This window comes from Schistocerca gregaria, chromosome 1, assembly GCF_023897955.1.
Source record: "Schistocerca gregaria isolate iqSchGreg1 chromosome 1, iqSchGreg1.2, whole genome shotgun sequence".
Classification (NCBI taxonomy): Eukaryota; Metazoa; Arthropoda; class Insecta; order Orthoptera; family Acrididae; genus Schistocerca; species Schistocerca gregaria.
This window is the reverse complement of record NC_064920.1, coordinates 2,211,428-2,230,632: the sequence shown is the minus strand read 5'-3', so window position 1 is coordinate 2,230,632 and position 19,205 is coordinate 2,211,428. Positions and strand designations below refer to the sequence as shown.

Genomic DNA, 19,205 nt, shown 5'->3' with positions numbered 1-19,205 from the left:
AATGCCGCGCTGTATGCGGAAACAAATTGCGGAAACAAATTGTAACTGTGGGTGTTATTCTGCATACAGCGATTGTACCGAAACTGAGGTTTAGGTAGATCGGCGTACAGCCAGACTAAGACACCAAGGGAATTACCTGTTGGCCTTTTTGCTTATAGGGTACGGCCTAGCCCATGAACTTATTGAACGTGGAATAAGGAATGAGGAACCCGACGGGACAAGTAGGATACGTAAAGGTTAAGAGTACAAAATATGGAGACGATAGAGGTCCGCCTCTAGCAGTGGATGGAAAATGCCGTCATGATAATCAATGCATTTTGTGTGTGTGTGTGTGTGTGTGTGTGTGTGTGTTCTATGAGGTACGTCCAGAAAGGAAGTTCCGTTCGTATGTCTTTCCGCGAGAGCACTACTGCAGTTCCGCACTGTGCAGTATTTGCTTTGTGTGAAGATGAAGAAGATAAAACCATTTTAAGTCGTCGGTGCGTTGTTTACGCAGTACAGTGTTTTGTCTAGTATGTCGAAGTTGGTCGAAAATCTCACCTTTTGTGAGACTACATCCGTAATTCGCTTCCTGAATGCGGAGAACACAAAACCAATCGACATTCATCGGATATTTGCAGGATTTATAGACAAAATGAGATGAACGGTTATGGGTAAGAAGATGGGTCCGACACTTCTATGAAGAAACCGACTAAGTGCACGACAGCGAACGAAATGGGCCCCCATGTTTGATTAATGAAGAATTGGTTCGTGAAGATCAATAACTTGCAAATTAAAACTGTAAGTTTACAGTACCTTAACTTTCTAAGAACTTTCCGGAATTTTCAAGATCACTCCTTCATGAAATCGTTTACTAAAAACTGAATCTTCGAAAACTATATGTTTATGCAACCCCTCAATCGAAATGACATTCAATGAAATGAAAGAACATTGCGTCACCAGTAAATTGCAGAGTCATTCATGACTTTACCGTTCTTCAGGAAAGCAGTCGCGCTCAAATTATACTCGGAACCGACAGCTGGATGAAACCCGAAGCTCAGAGATATTTAACTAGGAATGGAACGCATATCGGAAAGACAGATTAGACGTCGTAGGAGGGGGAATGTTCATTGCAACTGATTAAAAAAAAGTGCCCATATAGGTAGAAATGAAGACTGACTGCGAGGTTACCTCAACGCGACAAACCTTCTAAGGTGAACCCAACTTAAATCATTAGATGTTTTTACTGGCCACCAGTAGAATCTTCCAAAGAAAGCCCTTGCTCAGTAGCGCGGAAGAATCCCAATGGTGCAACTTTAGTTGGAGGCGACTTTAACTTACCGAGTACAGACTGGCACGTCTATGGATTTGCTGCAGGTTGTATGATAGACAGCATTGTGAAGGACTTCTGAACGCATTTTCCGAAAACTGTGTTGAGCAGCTAGTTCAAAAACCTGCACGCATTAGAAATATTTTGGACGTCGTATCTGCAAACACGTCTCACCTTATCGACGGTGTCAGTGGAGAGACTGAGATTAGTGATCACGATGTCACCACAGCGACCATGGTCACAAAAGACAATACATACATCAAAAAGCATAGGAGAGTTTCTATGCTGGAAAGAGCAGATACGCAGTTGTTAACATCCTCCTTAAACAATGAATGGGACATCATCTAGTTACAAACTAATGGACACAGAGGTATTATCGGCAAAGTTTAAACTGACTGTAAATCACGTTCTGGAGAAGTATGCGCCGAGTACGTGGATTAAGGGCGGAAAACACCCACCGTGGTTTACTAAGAAAATTCGGAAAAAGTTGAGAAAACAGAGATTGTTGCATTAGTTCAAAAGAAAACACCGAAATCTATACAGGTTACTAGAAATTTGTGTGTCTATAAAATGATCGATGAGCGGAGTATAAACAGCTTGCGACGTTATACGTTAGCAAAGGATCTACCGAGAACCCGAGAAAATTCTGATACTACGTAAAGTCACTAAGAGGGACGAAGGCTTCTACCCAGTCTCTCATCGAGGAGACTGATGTAGCAATAGACGACAGCAAAAGGAAAAATGAAGCTTAAAATTTCGCGTTTAGGAAACCATTCACGCAGAAACAGCATACAGGTATACAATTGTTTCACTGTCGCTCGGTGTCCCTTATGGAGGACATAGAAATAAGCATCACTGGTGTTGAGAAGGAACTTAGATTTTATTTATCGCGAATCTCTCGCCCAGCACATAGTCCCAACCAACTGTAAAAAATCGCAGTTAACTTCTGTATCAAGGGTGACTTTTTCCACCGTGTACAAACTCTTGTGATTGATCGATGAGAGGATACGGAACATAAATGGTCTAATGAACTTACGTCCAGAACTGGATGGTTTCCATCCTAGAAACTTTTTCTTCAGTCCTACCTTGTTACAGAGACTGCGGTATAATACGCGCTGTACCATGCAGCCACAGTTACAGTATGTGTTGAGAATGGTTTCCACGTGCCTCAACGCATGCGTGTACGCGCCGCCTGTTCTGTCTCACACGTTCACATCGGCCAGGCTGCATCCGAACAGTCAAAGGCAGCACGAATACTCTGCTCCAGCGTCTCCATATCAGGAATGGGCTCTGCGTACACGATAGTTTTGAGATGGCCCAATAACCAGAAATCGTACAGGTTGAGATCCGGTGAACGAGCAGGCCATGCTACTAGACTCCTTCATCCGATCCATCAACCAGGGAAGAAATGATTGAGATGCGTTAACGGCAACGTGGGCTGTAACACCATCAGCCACATAATCCTTCAAAGCATCAATGGCACTTCTTTCAGGAGGGGAGGCGAAGTCACCCGCAAGAAACGCCAAAAATATGGCTGTCAATTATCCCGGCCCACACATTCCGGCTGCACCGATGCTGATGATTCGCTGTCACCATACCAAGCTGGTTCTGCATAATATCCCACAGGTGACTATTATGAAAGGTTAGGATACGACTGCGCGTAAAGATGGCCTCATCTGTTAGTAGGATGGATGACACAGAGCCCGGAAACGTTGTTGCCTGGTGTAGAAACTAGTGACAAAACGGCTCCCGGTATGGAAAGCCGCCCGCGGAGGCCGTGCGGTTGTAGGCGCTGCAGTCTGGAACCGCGCGACCGCTACGGTCGCAGGTTCGAATCTTACCTCGGGCATGGATGTGTGTGATGTCCTTAGGTTAGTTAAGTTTAAGTAGTTCTAAGTTCTAGGGGACTGATGACCACAGATGTTACGTCCCATAGTGCTCAGAGCCATTTGAACCATTTTTGATGTGGAAAGTCTGTCGCTGGTAAGCCCTGTGCACGCTGTAAGTGATAAGGATAGTAACAACTGTCATGGAGAATGTTTCACACGGTCATCTGACTTACTTTGTACTGGCGGGCCAACTGCCTCGTACTAACATGGCGGTCGCCTTTCACTTGTCTTAATTACATTTTTCTCCTAGTCTGCTATCCGAACATTTCGAGTACGTCCTTCATGATTTCATACTTTCTGAAACGACCCTGTCTCAGACAAACGGCGAAACACTGTTGCAGATATTGAACGATGTGATTGCTGTCGGCGGGGCTAGGTCTCCTGATGCAACCTTGTTGGCCGCCGCCCGTTGCATTTGTCTTTTACAAGTAAACACCAAGACGGCAAGCTCTCGATTCGAAACGGAACCATCGTGTACAACGCTGTATCTCATCCACTGCGAGGAGAGTCAGCAAGAGAAGTGAATCGGAGTCGACGTTATCAATTAGTATGGCAGGAGAGGGCGCTAGGATACGACGTATGAGGAACAGAACCTCTAGGAGGAAAACAAACAACATGGCTGCATCGAACAGCGCTTATTAGACAGTCCCTGTAACAAAGTAAGATTGAACAAATGGTCTCTAGCATGGAAAACATGTATTTCCGGACGTAAGTTCATTAGATCTTCTTTGTTCCGTATGCTCTTATCAATCAATCCCTAGTACACGGTGGAAAAAAATCACCCAGTAAAACAAGGTAAAAGACAGGACCCGGAAAATTATATAGCAATATCCTTGACATCGGTTGCTATATTGAGCGTATTCGAAGTGCAAATTCAATGAATTTCCTTGAAACACAAAGCTTCTGCCCACAGATCAGCACTGATTTAGAAAGCATTGCTTGTGCAAAACTCAGCTTGCCCGTTTCTCACACGAAATCCTGCGAACCATGAATGAAGGTTAACAGGAAGATTCCATATTCCTAGATTTCTAGAAATCATTTCACACTTTGTCCAACTGCAGACCACTAACAAAGGTACGAGCGCACAGAATAGGTTCTGAGAGACGTGCGTGACTCAGTGACTTAAGTAACAGAAGCCAGTATGTTGGCCCCGACGTCGTGTGTTCATCAGAGACAGGGGTATCGTCAGGAGAGCCCCAGGGATGTGTGACAGGACGGCTGTCGTTCGCTATACACACAACTGATGTGGCGGACAGGGCGGGCAGTAGCCTGCGGCCATTTACTGATGATGGATGCTGTGGTGTACGGGAAACTGCAGTCGTTGAGTGACTGTCGGACGATTCAGGATGACTTAGAGAAATATTTTATTTGGTGCGACGGATGGCAACTTACTCTAAATGTAGAAAAATGTAAGCTAACGCAGCCGTGTAAGAAAAAATAAACCCGTAACGTTGAAACGCAGCATGGTGGTATGCTGCTTGGCAAAGTCACGTCGGTTAAATACTTGGGACTAACGTTGTAAAGCGAGACGAAATACAACTAGCTCGTAAGGACGGTGGTAGGAAAGGCGAATGGTCGACGTCGGTTCGTTAGGAGAATTTTTGGAAAATTTGGTTCATCTGTACAGGAAATAACGTTGAGAACACCAGTGCGACCGATTCTTGATTACTGCTCGAATGTTTGGTATTTCCACCATATCGGATTAAACACGAATGTAGAAGGAGCTCGGAGGTGTGTTGCTACATTCGTTACCGGAAGATTCGATCAACTCGGGAGTACTGCGGAGACGCTTCGTGAACTGAAATGAGAATCCCTGTAGGGAATACGGCGTTCTTTTCGCTTCACCAATGAGAAAATTTTGAGAACCGGCGTTTTCAGGTGACTGCAGAATGATTCCACTGCTGCCAATGTAAATTTCGCGTAAGGACCACGAAGAGAAGACAAGAAAGATTAGGGGGCGTACGGAGGCAGTAGTTTTCCTCTCGCTCTGTTTGCGAGTAGAGCAGGGAAGGGCGTAGCTAGAAGTGATACAAGGTGCCCCCGCCTTGCTCTGTACGGTGGCTTGCGCAGTATGTATGTAGATGTAGATGTAAATGCAGATGTAAACCAAGCACATCTTGACACCGCGAAAAGTCTTGTGTGCCGTGTTTTGGGATGGACAGAGCATTCCACTGCTGCATTATTACAGCGAAGTGAAACAATCAATGCAAATGTTTCCAGAATGAAATTTTCACTCTGCTAAGGAGTGTCCGCCGATAAGTTTCAAAGCAAATGTTTGCTGTGAGGCGCTTATGAGAGTGCATCGAGCAGTATACGAGGATTGACTGAAAATTAATGCCTCCACCTTCGTAACTCTCCAACAGTTGACAGCATTGGTATGCGGCAGGTACTGGTTTGTTCTGTAGCCTCTTCTCTACATCTCCAGTTGGTTGGGAGCCTCGGAATTGAACGACTGTGCTGTTACAGTGTAAAGTACGGACCCCTGCGCAGACGGTCGGTCAATGCGATTTAAGCAACGTGCAGTCAATGAACACTTGACAGCAGAAGGTGTCACCCCAAAGGAGATTCATCAGAGAATGAAAACAGTGTTGATGTGATCGCTGTGTGTCTTCATGCTCGTATCGGGAGAGGAGTTCCTGGAGAATTTCAAGTCTGTGCGCTTTCATTTCAGGAGCCAGCATCCGGGGTACCCATCCTGAACAGATCTTCCGATAGCCAAGCAAAGTAATGATGTGAAATGCCCATTGTGTTTGCAGTTTCTCTCTGAGTCATACGACGATCGTCCTGAATCAATCTGTCAACATTTTAGTTGTGAAACTCGGTGGTTGCTGTCACAGGACGTCCAACTCGTTGTTTGTCACGCACTTCATATGTTCCGCCCTCAACATCTTTAAAGTTACTAGCCCAACGACACACAGTACTCACATCAACACAATCACCATAAACTGCTTTCATTCTCTGATGAATCTCCCTTGGAGTGACACCATCTGCTGTCAAGAATTTAATGACTGCACGTTGCTTAAATCGCATTGACCGACCGTCTGCGCGGGGTTCCATACTTTACACTGTAACAACACGACCGTTCAATGTTAAGGCTTCTGACTGGGTGTTGTGTGCTGTCCTTAGGTTAGTTCGGTTTAAGTAGTTCTAAGTTCTACGGGACTGATGACCATAGATGTTAAGTCCCATAGTGCTCAGAGCCATTTGAACCGTTTGTTAAGGCTTCCCGCCCACTGAAGCTGTAGAGAAGAGGCTACGGAACAAGCCAGTACCTAGCGCATACCAATGCTGCAACTGTTGAAGAGTTATCAAGGAGGAGGCATTACTTTTCAGTCAACCCTCGCATAATAAGAGACACGGAAAGCTCATAAACTATTTTGCTTTGATTCGTAACTACGCCCTATCTCACGCTGCGAACAAGAGATAACTTTTTCGGCGCTGTAGTAACAGTTTAAAGCCATTTGACTGCCCTCTGCACAGCCTTGACCTCTCCCTGACCGACTTTCATCTATTTTTGCACCTGAATCCTTTCCTTGGTCGTCAACAACGCAACAACGAAGACGACAGCATAGAACATGCTAACATATGGTTGACAGCATCAAAGGCGGTAATGTTCCATCAGGAAGGAAAATTAGTGCCACGGTATGTCAAATGTCTACAAAATGGTCGTAGTCATACGAAAAGATAGTTTAAGATAAGTAGTTTTTTTTCAATAGATGGTTCTCCTGTATCTGTACTCCTTTATTTCTTTTAAAAAAAATTACCAAACGGAACGAACTTTCTGGACGCACCTTGTATACGCGATGTCGCGACTATGGAACGTAGTTAATGAAGAGCGTAGCGGCTTCACGCGAAGTTTTTCTATCCAAACACTCGCCGCGCTCGATGCTTACAATGTTCTACCGTGTCGACCACTCGCCAGCAAGTGCACCACACTGACTACCGGTACGTACCCGTGGCAAGCTCCGCTTCCTGTGGGCCATGGCGCTCAGACTCTGACGGCGCTGCAACAAAGGAAACCAACGATTTTTTACCACTTCTCACTCCTGAAAACATTCAGTAAAAACATACAAACAAATGCAGCTATTGTTAACCAATTAATGACATTTTAAGCAAAATTAGAGAAACAGCGTGCAGCAGTTGACATTGTTGTTGCTGTGGTCTTCAGCCCTGAGATTGCTAATCTATCCTGTGCAAGCTCCTTCATCTCCCAGTACCTACTAGTTGGCATAACTCGCATCAAATGGCATGTTTGTAATTGGGCAGTTTTTGTTTGCACACGGTGTAGAAGTGCAGAGAAAGTGCGTTGCAGTCCTGCTGCATACCAAAGTAGCGAACCAAACGAAGAAGCATATCTAAGAAACAGATAATAAAACGTAGCCCCCTTTATTTACTGAAGGAAACCACGCAAGCGTGGAAAAGCAGAAAAAGATTAAATTTTCGTGTAGCCTGTAATGGGTTCCACAAGTCGTCAGCCCAGATCCAGCTTTCGCCGACGAATTCCACCTTAGACGAAGAAACTGCACACGAAAGAGATGATATTGCCATTATCTGATAACAAGTATGAGTGTATTTTTTCCGTAATGAATGCTCTTGAACTCCATGATTTTTCCCTCATGTTGAATAAAATCTGTTACCAGTCACAACTGAAGGTGGTATATCTAAATTGCATCCGGTTTGGCGATTATGCCCATCTCTAGGTCATTTCATAATTGGTTTCACGTTTCGACATTCAGTTTTGGAATTCACTGTTCAGCCTACAAGCTGAATTGAATTACATGACAAAAAGCGCAAATTAGTGTTGTGTTCATAGTTCCGCGTAGTCAGTGCGTACACAACTTTCCCAACAGAGCGCTAAGCACAACAGCGCAGGCGCAGCGTTCGTCCGTCTCCGCACTACGAGGTGGCGCTGTCTTAGAGACGGACCAAATTCTGCTTCCGCCGATCCGCGTATTAATGTGTCTCGCAGCCAATGAGATTGCTGCTAACGTAGGACCTTTTCTCCTCGCGGATCACACTCCCGCAGTGATACCTGAACGCGCGAGGTATTATAACGAGTGTACAGACCTCCGATCGCCGGCCGGTGTGGCCGATTGGTTCTAGGCGCTTCAGTCTGGAACCGCGCGACAGCTACGGTCACAGGTTCGAATCCTGCCTCGGCATGGATGTGTGTGATGCCCTTAGGTTAGTTAGGTTTAAGTAGTTCTAAGTTCTAGGGGACTGATGGCCTCAGATGTTAAGTCCCATAGTGCCCAGAGCCATTTGAACCAAGACCTCCGATCAGTCAGTCTGCATTAGTCTGTACCTGTCTATAGTCAAGTTTCAGTCTGCGCCTAATAAGATTATCATATTCCTGTACATAGCCATGAAGAGAAATGTGAGAATAAGATTGCAAATAGCATCCAGAACCAAGTCAAGTAATTTTTATGTTGGTTATTATTTTAATAAATGTGTGTGAAAATTAATCAAGCTCTGTTTAAAGTGGGTCACAGTCAATCTGCTACTCTAAGGGTGCAAGTGGCATTTCTATCGTCTGACCCAACGGCAGAAGACAAACACGCCACGATAAGACCACGAGACATATTGTTGACACTAGCCTAGTTCGTTAGAGCGACAAGTCAAATAATCAGACGGTGTGTGTACCGAAGGTCTTACAGTACGCACAGCACAATTAGTTACAAACTACGGCGTACACACACTATTCAACATGTAAACGTCACTACAGATATTCGGATTTAGTTTACGTCATGTTCGATACGCCTGCCGTCATTGGCGATCATGTGGCGCAGACGAATAGCGAAATTGTGCATGACCGCTGAAGTGTCGGAACATCGATGCTGTCGATGACCTCAGAATGGTTTTTTTCAGCTCAGTAATGGCTCTGTGGCTATTGCTGTACACCTTTTCTTTAATATAGGAGTCGCATGTGCTCAGATCCGGAGAATACGGCGGCCAACCGAGGGCGACGCCAGTGGCCTCGGTGCGCCGCAGCCACAGTGCGGCCGTCACAGTGCTGCTCCAGGTCATCAAACACTCTCGTGCTTCGATGGGGTCATGGGGTCGGGCTCCGTCTGGCATAAACCACATCTTGCCGAAATCAGGGTCTCTTTGGATAACGGGGATGAAATCATCCTCTAAAACCTGCACGTATCGTTTAGGTACTCACCGTGTCATCAAGGAATACCGCACAGATTATTACGTGACTGGACACTGCACACCACACAGTCACCTTCTCGACCGCGAAATGCGGAATCTCAGTCCCCCAAATGCACCAGTTTCACTGACTGACGAACCATTCCCAATGGATGTGGGCTTCGTTGCTGAACCATGCACGCGCATGCTAATCGCCATCGTGCCCCGCTGCCAACAGTGCAGTTTGAACGTCCTAACGCAAACCGTTCAGAAGTTATGACGATTTTATTTCACATAATTCAATAATTGTCTCCCCACAAAAGGCAAATTAATGATGCTGAATAGGAAGGTAAGTAGCGTCAAAAAATATGGACGCACCACAAAAGGAACACACTGACATACGCAGGCATTCAAGACAGCTTGCAGTCGTCTCAAGATGGAAAAATATAGATACTGCATGCTTTTCTGCGAAATCTGATACCATTACAAAATAGCGGGAATTTTGTATAACAATGGTGAAGATGGACAGCGATCACTCACTCTTCTCTCCAAAGTAGACCATAGAGCTACATAATACTAAGATATGGTCACTGCAACAACTCACCCTTTACTATAGTGTTGAAACATGGACTCTGACAGAACCGTTGGGTAAGCGGCTGGAGGATTTTGAGATGTGGCTGTACAGGACAATGTTAAGAATACCGTGGACAGCGCATATCAGAAATGTCGAGGTTCTACGAAGAATGAAGAAAGAGAAAGAAGTACTGGCCACTGAGAAAGCATGAAAGCAAAAAAGATCCAGTACCTGGGACACATCATCGCGAAACAACAAAAGATACCATCTCCTCCAGACCATCCTGCAAGGAAAAATAGCAGGGAAGAGAAACGTTGTCCGGAGAAGAATATCCTGGCTTAATAACATCACAACGTGGACCTCTAAAACATGTACAGAGCTATTTAGAGCTGCATGACAGGGAAAGCACTGCCAAGATGGTTGCCAACATCCGGAACGGATAGAAACCAGAAGAAGAACAACAACAACTCACAAAACCATTTCTGGAGCACACAATCTGAGTGAACAGGAGACCTGTCGTCTTGGAACGCAGCATCACCATTAGGGAACAAACACTGTACCATGAGGTAGACCTGATCACCCAAAATGATCCCGTAATGCTCAGCAGTAATGCGGCATTGCAAAGTAGCCAAGGAGTCCACGGAATAACACGATATGGATCCTCGGATCATCACAAGTCGTCGTCCCCCCCCCCCCCCCCCCCCCCACCAGGTATTTCACACTTGAGACGTAAACCGTGCCACACAAACGACGTATTCCCATCGTTGCACAGTCCAGGTTTTATGGCTTCGGCACCCCTGTTACGACTATTTGCTTCACTGATGAGTGGTTTTGCAATTCCATCTCGCATATCCCTGCTTCTTCCTTCGTGTTGTTTCGGTGCTGATAGGGTTCTGCATTGACTTTGCAGTTGCCGTCCTCTTATATTCGTCACAGTCTTCTTCAATTATCGTTCGGCGCCATATCTCAACAAATCTTTTCATCGCTGTTGTCACTTAGCGGATGACGTTTTCCCGCTTTCGCTGTATGCGGTATATATCTTCGATACGCTGCCTCTTGGAACACCAAACACGTCGGATACAGAAGCACCTACCATACGAGCACCAACAGTTTGTCGACATTCGAACTCACGTAGTTACGACAAGATGCACTGGCAAGTACACAAAGCACTCTTGTGATCACGACCGACACTTGCAACGTGTTGGGGACAGTGCACAGGTGGCCGTTAGTGGTGAAACACAACAGCGCAACCTGCGCGCTTGGCTAGCCTCTGCATTTAAGTTCAAGCACGCATTTTTTTCCTCCTCTTCCAGTCCCTGCAGTTGGCCGGTCTTACTAATGATCAGCGCTGTACGTAAAGGCCGGCCCCAAGAACGCTCGTCTGGCAAGCTGCGGGACAGGCCTCGCTGTGCTGCTTCCAAACTCCAGTGGACTTCACGAGAACAACCATAGTGAGTTTGGAGATTGCTGTGCGAACTTTTGACGTGGCATAGAATCGCCAAGAAAAGTGACGTAGAAGAAGCTTTGGAGAAAATGAGTAACAGCTTTGACTAACTGCGAATGCATACATTAAGACACTCAGAAGACTTAAGGGCGCTAAAAAGTCAAAATACACTCTCCGCACTCGCACAGTACTTCCCAGTACACTACCGCCGTACAGACAGAGCGCGTCAACCAGCCGTGCCAGTTGTACAAGATAGCTGTTACACCGATCCGCAAAGAATTCACCAACTCCGCGAATGACACTATGTGGTAAGTAACGCAATTGCTAGAGAGGCGTTTTCCTTGGAAGTGATGCAATGAAAATTATATTATAGTTGATAATTAAACACTTTATTTCTTACTTCAATTAATTTTAAATGCCGTTCCAAAAGTTGGTGTTATTGCTCAGAACGGAAATATTATTTTACCGTAAATCTTCAGTATAATGTTTAGACAACATTTCAGTATGGTTTTTAATGTTTTAATAACACTTAAACATTTCGTGGGTTCGGTTAATACCTGTATTAAGAATCCTGGACCAAAAAAAAGAGAGAGAAGAAAATATAAAATAAATATATTTGAAAATATATTTTCGAAAATATAGATATCAAAACATATAGTTACAAGATACCAGTAAGAAACTTTATTTGCAGCGGACTTTGCACTGTTTTGAAACTCCCTGGCAGATTAAAACTGAGTGCCGTAACGAGTCTCTGGAACAATCGTCTACGCTGCATCTAAGCCATTTCTCCACAGTACCTTTTGTTCCACGAGCGTTGGTCCCTTAACGTTTGCAAAATAACTGCCAAGTTTTGATAACAGGTAGTTGCTGACAGCAGTGAACCTGTGACGGCAACTTGTGATGCGTCACTGGATAGTTGAGACTAAGGGGCATTGCCCACCAAAGGCAGCGTTGCGAGGTCGAATCCTGGTCCGACAGAAAGATTTAATCAGCCGGCAAATTTCAGGCATTCGATATTTGGCCAGACTACAAAATACTAGTAGCACTGGTAAGTGCATAACAAACTACGTGCACAAAATGTCACATGAAATGAACTATGAACGTAGTTGCTAGGTGATGGTATCTGCTATTGTAATATTTCTGGTTTTATAACAATCACATTCAAGCGTATTATTTCTGGCTTTACAGCTCCCATATTCAACTTCAGAAAGCTCTTCTTAGAGCAGTTCAGAAGGCAGCGGGTGGCAATATGACGTAATGTAGTCGATGGAGCGATGACAGATGGCTTATCCGGTACGCGTATCGTGAGAAAGAAAGCCTAAATTGTAGTTGTTCTCTGCAATTGGCTGCTGCTGCCTTCGCAAGTAGCGCGTCAAAAATGACAAACTTCTGCTATTGATGTTAGAAAAACTAACCAGTGAATTTACTTGAATTTCATTGAAAAGGATCTCTCAATAGCAGGCGATCATTTCATTATTTCACCAGCACAATAATAAACAGTTGCTAAATGTAAAGGCAGACGAAGCGATTCTGAGATTTTCGGATCGCGCCTAATTTGGATGGCGGGCGAAGTGGTTCGTCAGTAACATCGGAGGTGTTTCGGCAGTCTCGGAGGACACATATGTTTGTCTTCCGCGGTCGGTATCAGTTTAGACTTAATCAGCAATCTGTGGTTATTTGGATGTGTAACTGGAGAGAATTTGATTATAATTAGGGAAATACGCAGTTCATTGTTTTGTTTTCATCAAAGTGGAAAGATAGGAGATTATTTGTAGTTCATGAAGTGCAGTTTCTCGTTCTCTGCTAGTAAAAAGCGACTGGCATTCCGTGTAGAAAAACTTACTGAAAATTGAATTATTCATCCAGTATGAGTTCATCACCGAGAGTTTGCTACAGCCTCAATATAACGGATTCACGACCTACGTGGTGTTTTCTGGGCAGGGGACAACAACTGTAGAAGACTGCTGCAAGCTGGTGAACATTAATTAGAAGTTATGCATCCCAGTCAAGGCTGTGCAAGCAAACAGGCACCTCGCGTGTACAAATGAGATCACTGAAACGTCGTCTGTCGTAAAACAGAGGATGTATGAAGGGGAGAAATTTTCGAGGAGAAGAGTTTATCAGACGCGGTTATATATCACCTTCTCCGTCTCTCTCTCTCTTTTTCAGCTTCCCGTACTACGTCAATTTAGAAATGCACCACAAAAAGAGAATGAAGAACACATTACAAATGAATTACAATAGCTTTGATCTCAAATGCCGGTAAGTTATTTGTAAAACATAAAAAGCGAAACTCCACGATTAGGCCCAGAGCACCGGCGACACCGACCGACCGCCGTGGGTCCAGCAGACCGCTCTGCCTGCCCTGACGCCGCCGGCTTTGCACACCTCGCAGCCGCTACTTGTCACTCAAGTAGCTCCTGGGTCGGGCGGGCATCACGAGGCTGACTGCACCCCACTCTAGTTCCCGCACCAAGAAACAATCCCTGGCTTTAGCGGCAACTGAACACGGGTCCTCCGCATGGCAGTCAGCAGCGCTGACCACAAAGCAATGGAGGACGTTAAAAAGAAATAGTTCATGTTCAATACCTCTCATAAGGGAGATGACCTCTATGTTTCCTTGTATCCACTGTCATTCCCGACGCTTACGACTGGTTCCTGTTTCGTGCAGGACACTTGCGCCGTCGAAAATAAATAGGCTGCCCATTAGTTCTGGTCTGAATGGCAAAGTACTTTGCTCGACAGTTTAGTGAATAGCGACGTCGAGAATGGGTGCTGTGTGGCAGCCCACGTGGCCCATTCTCTGGCAATGCTGTGCAGCTTAAATATAGTGCGCGGATCGGGTATTATTAGCAGCACAACAAGAAGTCGCGGATAACGGATTGGGCGGCAGCCGCGCGTCAGCGACTCTATCGCGGAGGGCCTGCGTGTCACGCCGAGAGACACAGAGAGGGCACCTTGCGAGGAAGGGCAGGGTAGCAGCTGCACGGCCAGCTGACGACACATCCGCTGGCACCGCGTCTTCTGCTCGCCCTTACAAATATGAACGCTGCAGATCGAGGACGCTATGCTATACTGTACAGTTACACTTATCGTGGGAAATAGCCTCCGTAAATAAAAGATGGAGTGGTTTCCTTGTCCACTCCGCCCAAAAATCTTATTTTCGTTTATTAATTATTACTGAAATAGAATTCAGATTATTTTACTCGTACAATAGTATAGGAAAAGTGGAGGCCGAGCGGTTCTAGGCGCTTCAGTCTGGAACCGCGCGACCGCTACGGACGCAGGTTCGAATCCTCGGGCATGGATGTGTGTGATGTCCTTTGGTTAGTTAGGTTTAAGTAGTTATAAGTTCTAAGGGGCTGATGACCTCAGAAGTTAAGTCGCATAGTGCTCAGAGTTATGTGAACCATTTTTTTTAACAACATAGGTAAAACTTTTAATTCTGCGCTGTCACCACATACACAAAACACCATTTTTCAGAAAACATTGGAGCAAGCAGACAGCGCCGCAGTAGTGGTTCGCGCCAGACATTTGAGTCGTTAGTCGAGGTGCCTACTAGACTGCACGGATTGCAGTGCAGAGTATACTCGTGTTTAGGAAAATGTCATTTGATTCGTGACATCTTAACAACATTTGGTACTCTGTTTAAAAACGAGGAACACTTGTTTATTTACCGATAAGAACGATTAGTTTCTTTGCATGTGATTTTTACAGGCCAGCGCATCACTACACCAAATCCCGTTAAATTACAGCCTCCATAATTTCAGTACGATGGAGCCTCATCCTGTATCTTGGCAGTTCCATTAAGCCTCACGGCAAAAGAACGGCACTCCAGATCGCCGTGGTACGTCTCCGTTGAGATGACGACATCACCTGATGACGACAGACTGGGAGGTACTTAAGTAACTGTTTGTTTTGCTTTCACGTGGCGACACACAATTAGGCACCTTACACGTGTCGCTACTCCAGTACAGACGGAGGGAGTTAGTGGCAGCTGTGATCGCACAGAGGAGGGAACTGCGACTGCAGTCTCGCCGACGACTGCCTTACGCCATATACAGCGCGGTGACAAGGGCCGCGGGACGCCCCCTAATGTCGTGACGGACCTCCTCTCGTCCGGCGTAGTCCGGCAACTCGGCGTGGCATCGACTCAACGAGCCTTGGAAGTCCCCTGCAGAGATCTTGAGCCGAGCTGCCTCTACAGATGTTCATAATTGCGGAAGTGTTGCCAGTACAGGATTTTGCACACGAATTGATCTCTCGATTACGTCACATAATGTTCGATGGGATTCGACTTGGGCGATCGGGGTGTCCAAATCATTCGCTCGAATTGTCCAGAATGTTTTTCAAACCAAGTACGAATAACTGTGGAACAGTGACATGGCGAAATCTGATCCTGAAAGTTCACTCGTCCTTTGGCGTCGTGAAGTCCAAGAATATCTACAAATGGCCTCCGTGTAGCTGGACATAACCATTTCCAGTCAATGATCGATTCAGTTTGACCAGAGCGCCCAATCCATTCGATGTAAACACAGGCCACAACATTATGGAGCCACCACCAACTTGTACAGTGTCTTGTTGACAATTTGGATCCATGGCTTCATGGGGTCTGCGCCACACTCGAATTCTACTATCATCTCTTACCAACTGAACTCGGAACTTATCTGTGCGGGCCACGGTTTTCTGCTAGAGTCCAACCGATATGGCCAAGAACCCACTTGAAGCGATATCATGCTGTCGGCAAAGGCACTCGCGTCGGTCGTTGCCGCCATAGCCCATTAACGCCAAATTCCGCGGTACTGTTCTAACTGATTCGTTCGTCGTATTTCACATAGTGTTGCTTGCTTCTATGTTAGCACTGAAAACTGCAGGCAAACGCAACTGCTCTCATTAAGTGAAGGCCTTCGGCCACTGCGGTGTCCATGGTGAGAGGTAATGACTGAAATTCGGTATTCTCAACACGCTCTTGGTACTGTGGATCTCGGAAAATTGAATTTCCCAACAATTTTCGAAATGGAATGTCCGATGCGTCTACCTCCAACTACCATTCCGCGTTCAAAGTCTGTTTATTTCCGTCGTGCGGCCATTTTCACCCTGGAAACCTTTTCACATGAATCACCTGTGTACAAATCATAGCTCCGCCAGTTCACTGCCCTTTTATACCTCGTTTACTTCTGTATTAGTGCATATCGCTATCCCTGTCACCTCAATTTAAGGGAACAGTGGATAATTTTCGTTGCGAGGATCGCCACAAGGACCTCAATGTCTTGCTGGTCCTGAAACGGCCTTGCGCGACCGCATACAATACGTCGCTAAGCGAGAACTCTTAAGGGTCGAGAAAATCTCTGACAGACAAAGTACTCTAAATAGGAGGCTTTACATTCATTAGATCGCTGATAACATACCCAGCTCCATTCTCAGGATATGCTCCTGTGACTCATCTGCGCCTCTGCAGCTCATTCAGACCAACGTTGTACGGGTTATGAGCAACGCTCTACGATACATACGCATCGTGCTCGTGCACAATCGGTTTCGCCAAGATGCCCCCCTGGAGATATTCAAGGAACTCACTAAACTGATTGTACATGCATTCGAGGCATTCAAAACCTCTTCATCCTCAGTCTGAGCAATTATGATTACGACTGTAGGTGAAAACAAAACTGTCTAAAAGCAGTCTTTCGTAGGTAAAACTGACAACCTGTGGCATGTTCAGTGCCAGAGACGCTGACAACACGAAACGTGGAGCCCCCATATACATATACAGCGTGAGTCAGCTGCCCCTACTGCCGTAGTTTTAGGCAACGCCACATGACAGAACAATGTTAGTGCCCAGATTGCTCTGGAGATGTAAAGAACAATGTTAGAATATTGCGAAATAACTGGTACATTATACGAAGACATCTTAGAGCTACTGTACGAATTTTGTTTATGAAACTACTTGAGCACACTAATGCAGCGAGTCATATATTAATTCTTTCATTGGGTTTTATACTGGAAAGTTGTTGCTTCCACACTTCGCATTTTGATATCTTCCGCTAATTTCGTTGTTTCCGATGGGACGAACAAGTTTTATAAGGCAACGTCCCTGAACCAATTACGAAAGATTTAGTACTATCAAAGGAATAAACTTACAGAGACACCCAAAACCTGTATGACTACACCGCTAATTACACAAAGAAAGACTGGAGATACTTGGATAAACATGGCAAAAGAAAGATATATGCTGGTCCAAAAATGTCGCGTAACTCATGGCCAATCCAAACTTGTATTTTTTACAGTATGAATCCGTTCGATAACAGTCGACCAGTTCCGTTCCTGGTACAGACGTACTGTGGGTTGCATAAAACGCACAGGTGGGGACAGCTGACTCGGCCTGTATATGAACAAATGTGACAGGCTCTGCCAGCTGCGCTTATGCCGTCTAACAGCAGGCTTTCACTGGGAAGGTCATACAATCGTCACTACAATCTACACTGGATGGCCGGTTCTATTATCAAAATAATCGCTCCGATGATGACTTCGACATTTCACAGTTTTGAGGCCACTGCGGTTGGCCCAGGAGACGTCGAACACGCCCAGCAACAACTTGCGTTGCCCATTATCCTTGCAGCTATGCATGATCTGTCGACCCTGCAGAGTAATCCGCCAGTAGCGCTAACACTTGTCTGCAATCGTGTACAATTTTTTCCCCTCTGCTGTAAACGGCTACCCTTCAAAACTTTCCATCTACTGCCTCACCCACACCTCAACATGTATAAACAACATAGTGTAGTCTCACCCTGTGAGTTCTAGGTACCAGCTAACCCTTCCGCATGAGACAACTTTCTGAGATGGTCATTACACAAATGCCAGTTCCACTTTTCTCCCTCTCTCTGGTTATAAAAAAGTCAGCTCCCACTGTGACAAATCACTGTATGCCAGACTCATTGCTAGAAGTCGATCAATAAGGTGGGCCAACAGTTTCTTTATAGTGTGCCGCGAAGCCTTGGTGAGTTGTCCTTGGAATGAATCGCTCAACATTATCGAAGAGTGCCAAAATATTATCACCACACCAAAATTAGGTTAATTAGAGATTAACAGTCTTTTAGGATGGCAATAATACCAATTAATTTTGAGAATCATTCAATTCGCAATTTTATGTGAGTTGCGAGGGCGAACGTGATCCCAGGTGGACAGTAACAATGCGCACGTGTGTAGGTGTAGCGCATCGTTGTTGTTAGTCGTAACTGCAGTTACTTCAGAAGTTAGTAATTTTCGCCAAGAGTCTGTTTTCTATTGTAAGGGAGTCCTTTGTGCCAAGTTCCAAAGCTTCTTCGTGTACCAATACATTAGAAAGTCGCCAAAGCAACGGTTCTCGCCGTCAGTGGAAGCCAGTGTCTGGTAATTTCATGCAACTATGTAACCTGGCCAAAACTGTCCAAATGAGGACTTAAAAATCCCCGCATAAAGAGTTCTACCTCGCTGCGAACCGAATTCTTCTGCCATTCCCGTGACTGCTGCAGTCAGTCTCCACACCACATAGACACACCCTTTAGCCGCAATGCTGAGATAGGTTAACTGAGTGCTGCAGGCATCAGAAGAGTCGATAAAAGTTTTCCGTTCATTGGGAGAAATAGTTAATGATCTTGTCTTCTCGCTAGTTGCGACAGTCGTTTCATCCGGATTTCCTGAGGCAATTCGCAATTACGGTCGCGTCCAGCCCATCGTCTGAAGTAAATTGCCATGTGCCATCCATCATTAGTACCTCTCTCTCTCTCTCTCTTTCTCTCTCTCTCTCTCTCTCTCTCTCTCGCACTCAATTTCCTGTTTTATTTTTTCATTTCGTGCGTATCCTCTTGACTACTTATGTGTGCG

General features: G+C 45.4%; 1 protein-coding gene across 5 annotated transcripts in view; it reads right to left on the bottom strand.

Annotated features, from left to right (window-relative positions):
• The window catches only part of LOC126319460 (calcium-binding protein E63-1), a 575,661-nt gene that overhangs the window by 419,875 nt on the left and 136,581 nt on the right, over positions 1–19,205 (bottom strand). For all 5 annotated transcript variants that reach the window (XM_049993518.1, XM_049993519.1, XM_049993603.1 and 2 more), the window contains one exon: positions 7,152–7,202. In XM_049993518.1, coding sequence (XP_049849475.1) covers positions 7,152–7,202 — 51 coding nt within the window. The remainder of the gene's footprint in view (positions 1–7,151; positions 7,203–19,205) is intronic.